The sequence below is a fragment of the Impatiens glandulifera genome, chromosome 7 (assembly GCF_907164915.1).
Source record: "Impatiens glandulifera chromosome 7, dImpGla2.1, whole genome shotgun sequence".
Classification (NCBI taxonomy): domain Eukaryota; kingdom Viridiplantae; phylum Streptophyta; class Magnoliopsida; order Ericales; family Balsaminaceae; genus Impatiens; species Impatiens glandulifera.
In genome coordinates this window covers 38,102,120-38,108,018 of record NC_061868.1, presented here as the reverse complement: position 1 = coordinate 38,108,018, position 5,899 = coordinate 38,102,120, and the positions used below count along the sequence as shown (strand labels likewise).

The 5,899-nt window shown below is 28.0% G+C and overlaps 1 protein-coding gene across 1 annotated transcript; it reads left to right on the top strand.

Annotated features, from left to right (window-relative positions):
* Positions 1-1,635: 1,635 nt before the first annotated feature.
* Positions 1,636-3,991, top strand: LOC124910290. The gene is made up of 4 exons (XM_047450917.1): positions 1,636-1,992; positions 2,090-2,228; positions 3,476-3,561; positions 3,701-3,991. Exons 1-4 carry the CDS (start codon positions 1,711-1,713, stop codon positions 3,827-3,829), a joined length of 636 nt encoding a protein of 211 aa, XP_047306873.1. The 5' UTR covers positions 1,636-1,710; the 3' UTR covers positions 3,830-3,991.
* The last annotated feature ends 1,908 nt before the right edge of the window (positions 3,992-5,899 follow it).

Genomic DNA, 5,899 nt, shown 5'->3' with positions numbered 1-5,899 from the left:
TTTTATTATCCATCACTTTAGTTGGTCTGATTAGTTGTTTTATAAAGGAGAAAATCAATATATATATATATATATACCTTAAATTATGGTCAATTTTATATTTCCCCAAAGACCTTCTAGTTTCATTTTTTTTTAGAAATAACCTCTTCTACCATAATTAATAGATGTAATTATCTTTAGGTTCAGCTGATTTTATTTTTAAACATGTTCCTTTTATAAACATTTAGATCAACCCAATTCTACTCATATCAGTCACCCCCAATCTTTTCTCACATTTGTTTTTTTTGGTCGAAAATGGCACTAATTGTAATTTAAGTACAAGTTATGTGTAGTCATGATTTTGGAAAGAACATCTAAATATACGAGATTAATATCTAAATATACGAGATTAATTGTGTAGTCATAAGTTTAAAAAGGACCATGACATAATTAATCTTAAGAATAAATTGTTTTCAATTCTCTTTCAAAAAACTCATCAATTTAATCATTTTGATTTTATTATTTTCTTTAGTGTCAACTTTTGGCGCTTAACAACTTAACTATTTTCTCTTTCAACATATTGACAATAATAAGTAGATATTTTTAGATTACCTAAGTTTTTGGGTTAGAGTTTGATAGACGACAAATTCTGTGCTTAGTTAAGTGTGTTTGCGGATTATGTGCTTAACCTCGTAGAGATTAGTCGCAATATAAAAAAAATACCTAGTTAAGTGTGTTTGCGAACTATGTGCTTAACCCCACGAAGATTAGTTGCAATTTAAAAGAGAAGCGGAACCCATCATTTTAATTTTTTTTTTCCAAATCTTATATATATGTGATAAGGTTATTTTCTAGAGTATATTTTTCTTCCTAATGAGTTGTTTGTCTCTTCAATGGCTTCGTCCCCTTAAGGTAAGTGAAAGACTCACAATTTCTAATTCCAAAATTTCACTTTTGAATTTCATTCCTGATTTATAATCCATTATTATTCTTAATCGTTAAAGGGAAGATTACTATATCGGGTTGTTTTTTGTCGCATATTTAATTTTTGTTTTAATTTTACGAGAAGAATTGACATGTTAATACTATTGCTAGTAAAAGAAATAAAGATAAAAAATTCTCTTGAGAACTATATTTGGGTTTTTTTTAATACTCCTTATATACATTATATTATTATTAATAACCCACCAGAATGACATCAGAGTAGTCCGTGAAAAGATATCGATATAAAAGAATTAGGTCATGAGTTCCATTCATACCGAAAACGCTATGAACGTTACTATAACAAAAATAAGGTCACGAATTCGACGTGCTATGCCATTTGTGTAGGAGAGAAAAATAAAAAAATTCTTAGACAAAATTTTTCCAAACATGGCCATTTTTCACAAAAATATAAAATTAAATCTTCTTGCACATAGTCATGTTTGGGACAAAAATCTTCTGAACATTACCATTTTTCCAATTTTTTTCACTCATTCACATATGTTCTATGTTAAATTTGTGACATTGTTTTCGTTATAAGTTGTGACATTGTTTTCATTATAAGTTCGTTATCCAAATCATTTCTCTAACGAATATTTGAGATTTTTAAAAAAAAAATATATATATATATAGTAAATACTCTAATAAAATAATAAATTGGATAATGATTATCAGTAGTCTTCGTGGTCTCGTCTTTGATTGTAAGTTTACAGCCCTGAAATAACTGTCGATCGCACCACCGCCTTGACAATGGCCGGAGACGGAGATACTTGTTCCGTCCAGCCAACCGAAGGAGGGCTCATCATATCTAAAACAGATGCGATCCACGCTTTTCTCATATCTGCCGCCGTCGATCCAACCTTCCATCACGACATCCGTCAAATAGCCTCCACTTCCTCTCTTCATCTTTCCATACCTTACAAGTCTCTTCGCTCAATCTGGCTTTTATCCAACCCCTCTACTCGACCCGACCTTGCTCTGCTTCTCTCAGGTTCAACATTTCTTCTCAACAGCCCCAAACCAAGGGAGAAGGTTAGACCTAATTGTTACGTATCCTTATACGCTGATCTAGATAGTAAACCTAATTTTAACTTTAAATTTTGATTTTTTTTTGTTGGTCTGTATGTAGAGTGAGGAACTCAAGGCAAGACTAAAGAAGCTAACTGATGTGGCTGAGAGGAGAGAGTATGCAGAGCTTGTTAAGGATATTGCCCCGAAGAAAAGCACTAATGAGCCATTTTCTTCCTATAAAGATCAACTGGGATTTGGTAAGTCTTTTATCCACAGATTTGAGCATGTAATGAGAAATGCAATGAATCAGGAACTTGTGCTTAACTTTTTCATCTGGGTTAGGATTTGGATAAATTTACATTTGTCATATTTGTCAAAAATCACAACTATATATAAAATAATCTTGAACATGATCCAGGATCAAGAAAAAAATAATACAAATGAAGCCAACAAACACTTTATAATCTTGATCATGATTTTCCGATCATCGTTTAAGCCCTGCCCACATAGAAGATATTTTGGTCCACTTTTAAAGGAATTGTTTTCTATGAACAGATTTGAATTATAATCTTGTTGATTTTCTAATGGGATTGTGATTGTGACAAAGATGGGTGATAAATACTACTTCTCAAATAGGCTTTATGATGGGTATCATGTTGTTTGAACAAGAAATAGATCGAAAAGACTAGTCATATAGATGTGTGCTTGAATTGGAATGACTGTTGCTTCAAAGGCATTCTATGTCACTATTATTACTACTAACTGATTAATTCTATGTCTTTAATTTTGTAACAAGATATTGGGTAAGGAGATTCTGCAATGGTGTTATGTAGTTGCAGTATAATTCAAGCACAAATTTTAGAAATCTTCCTGTATCTATTGGTCTATCTTCCTATTGATTTGTTGAGGTGCATGGAAGCTTATCCGAACACCCTGAAAAACTAAAATCCAAGAAACTAATAAAATTTCATTCAACATTGTAAAGCTGACTCATGCATCTGGAATTGTTTTATGTAGATAAAATCACAAGCCCTAATAGCTCTTCCAACAACTGAATAGATAAATGATCCAATGGCTAGAAACCAAGGCTGAAGGATTTGAATGAAATTATAGATGGAAGTAAAAAGAGAACATGTTTATGATATCTCAAGATCTACTCTTAATGAATATGATTATATTAGTGGGCTTTTAATATATTGAAAAAATTCTCAACTTCACCTTTGTTAGCACAAGTAGAAAATGTCATGAGAGTGTTGAGATGTTAGTCTCTCCTTTAGGAAATAGATCCTGGTGTAAGAAGAAAAAAAAAACTTATTACATTTATGTTATATGTTGTTGATTTTATCCCTTGTTTCTTTTGCTTGTAATCTGTGAAACGCAATTCGTGTTCACGCATTTCCTTATATTAAGAGTTGACGCTTAAATAAAAGAAGAGAAATTTGTTCACTAGAAGTAGCAACATGATATGAGCTTTGAGTCTTAACTGAGTTGATTCTTCTTGCAGGACTTCATGTTCTTGTAGTAATGTTCACAGGCTATTTGGTTGGTTATGCAGCGTTCCGAGCATTGTTTAGCCATAATCCTGTTATGGTAAAACATCTCTAGATTTCCATTTGAAACATCTTCTTCTCCATTCATATGAAGCGATACAGATGATTACCCTTTTTGAAAACAGTTTAAATCGAAATAATCATCAAACGTTTAATTTGGATATTTATTTTCTTTTCAGAACACAGCTGGGGGAATCCTTGGATTGGTTGGTGGAATGCTTGTGGAAACACTTCTTTTCATCATAAGAACAAATGACAATATTACATCTTCAGCTTCTTCTGTATCCAAATTTAAGAAGGATCAATAGGTTTGAGGTCAGTTTTTCCTTTATAGTGTACTAATTTCTTTATAAATGGGTTCATTGACACCACACTTTAAAAAGTTCAATGTATTAATAAAATCTGAACCCACAATCTTTTCAGATTGATTTGAATGCTCACTATAATTGATATTATGTTTCTTTTTCTCACTTTTGTTGCATTTTTTTAGAGAAATGATAGATTTTAATATAGAAAATTGCAATGATATGATTGATCTTTAATAATGAAAATGAAACATCCTATTTACAAGCCTTACATTTGAGGGAATAACAGTACTTAATTGGCTTTTGCAGTTAAAAAACCAAGCCATGTCAGATTGCAGAAATCAATGCTGCTTTGTACCCAAGAATAAGATTAGGATTATTTTTCATTTTGATCATGAACAAGATTATCACATTGAATATAAAATTTTAGTAAGAATTATGGGTATTCAATTTAATTTTTTAGTCATATATAATTGAATATTAATTTTTCGCAATTACCTACTTCCTTCACCAATTTGGGTATTTTGCACCACCAATTGACTAATCTTTTACAAAAATTCAAATATGCAGTTATTAGATACGTCATTTTACACATGAAATGAGTAATAATTTGTTGTCATTATTGACATTTTATTTTCACTTAGGACATTTTGCACCCTTGATATTACTAAGGTTCTCTCTCTCTATATATATATATATTGATTTGTTGACCTCTCTCTCTCTATATATATATATTGATTTGTTGACCTGTGTGAACTTGTACATTAACGAATAATTAAGGATTATAATATATAAATAAATGAAAAAAAAGTTCATTTAAATATATATATATTAATTGTACAATTAGCTTAAAATATTCAGCTCAACTTATTAACTAATAAAAATTAATAAGCCTAGGTTATGAAACAAAGTTAATTTTATTTTCAAAATCTGTATATTTATTAATTAAATTTTTATATTTTTTCTCTATTTTTTTTATTAATTAATTAATCAATATTTTTTTACTTTTTATTTTATTAATTAATTTTTCTCAATTTCTCAATTTTTTTTATTAGTCTATTCATTTGTTTGTTAGTATTTAATATTTAATTATTTTAAGTACTATTTTTGCATTTTTTCTATATAGCATTGATTATTTTAAAATTGTTTAGTCTTTAAGGAGCTAATACAGGAGGTTACAATGACTCATCTTTAAATCAATAATTTTTTTAATTAAATTTAGATAATAATAATAATAATATATTATTTCATTCAACACCAAAAGTAATAATCAAGATTATAAAAAAAATAGTAACTAAATAATTTTGTTTATAATTTATAAACTTGAATTAAAAAAAATTAAATTAAAAAATTATTAATTTTATCTTTTTATATTAATTTTTTTATAAAATATTAAAAAAAAAGATAAAAAAGGAGATTAATTAATTAATTAATAAATAAAAACAATAAAAAAATTGATTAATTAATTAATAAAAAAATGAAAGAGAGAAAAAATAAATATATAAATTTTAAAAAAAAATTAACTCAGGTTAAATAAGCTCAATTTTAATCAGCCAAATTTTAATTGTACATGTGTTTTAAATGAACTTCTAGTTGTATATATGTTTGAAAGAGCTTTTTTTTTCAAAGTACTTGAATATTTAAAAATAAAAAATTGAATTAATAAGTATACACATCTTTTGAAAATTGTACTATTTGAATTGGTTTGATAATATTTAAAACAAATATTTGGAAAAAAAATTATATATATTAAAAATAAAAAAAAATCGTTTAAGCAAAATGACAAAACGTGTCATGAAAAGAAAAACATAAAAAAAAAACCGTACTTAATAAGTTATTGAGCTTATAAATTTTCAAGAACGATTAATTCTTCGATAAAATTTACTGGCTTCCTAAACGAATATTAAAAAACGTTATAATAATAGCATTATGAATGATACGCATCAAACGACTACGTTAATAGAATGTTCAACGATTTTTCTCCAATCAGTTAATCTACCCAAAAATAATTTGGATGGTAACCCAAATATGTATGTCCGCCATATCAGTCGTAGCAATCCAAACTTCTCAGCA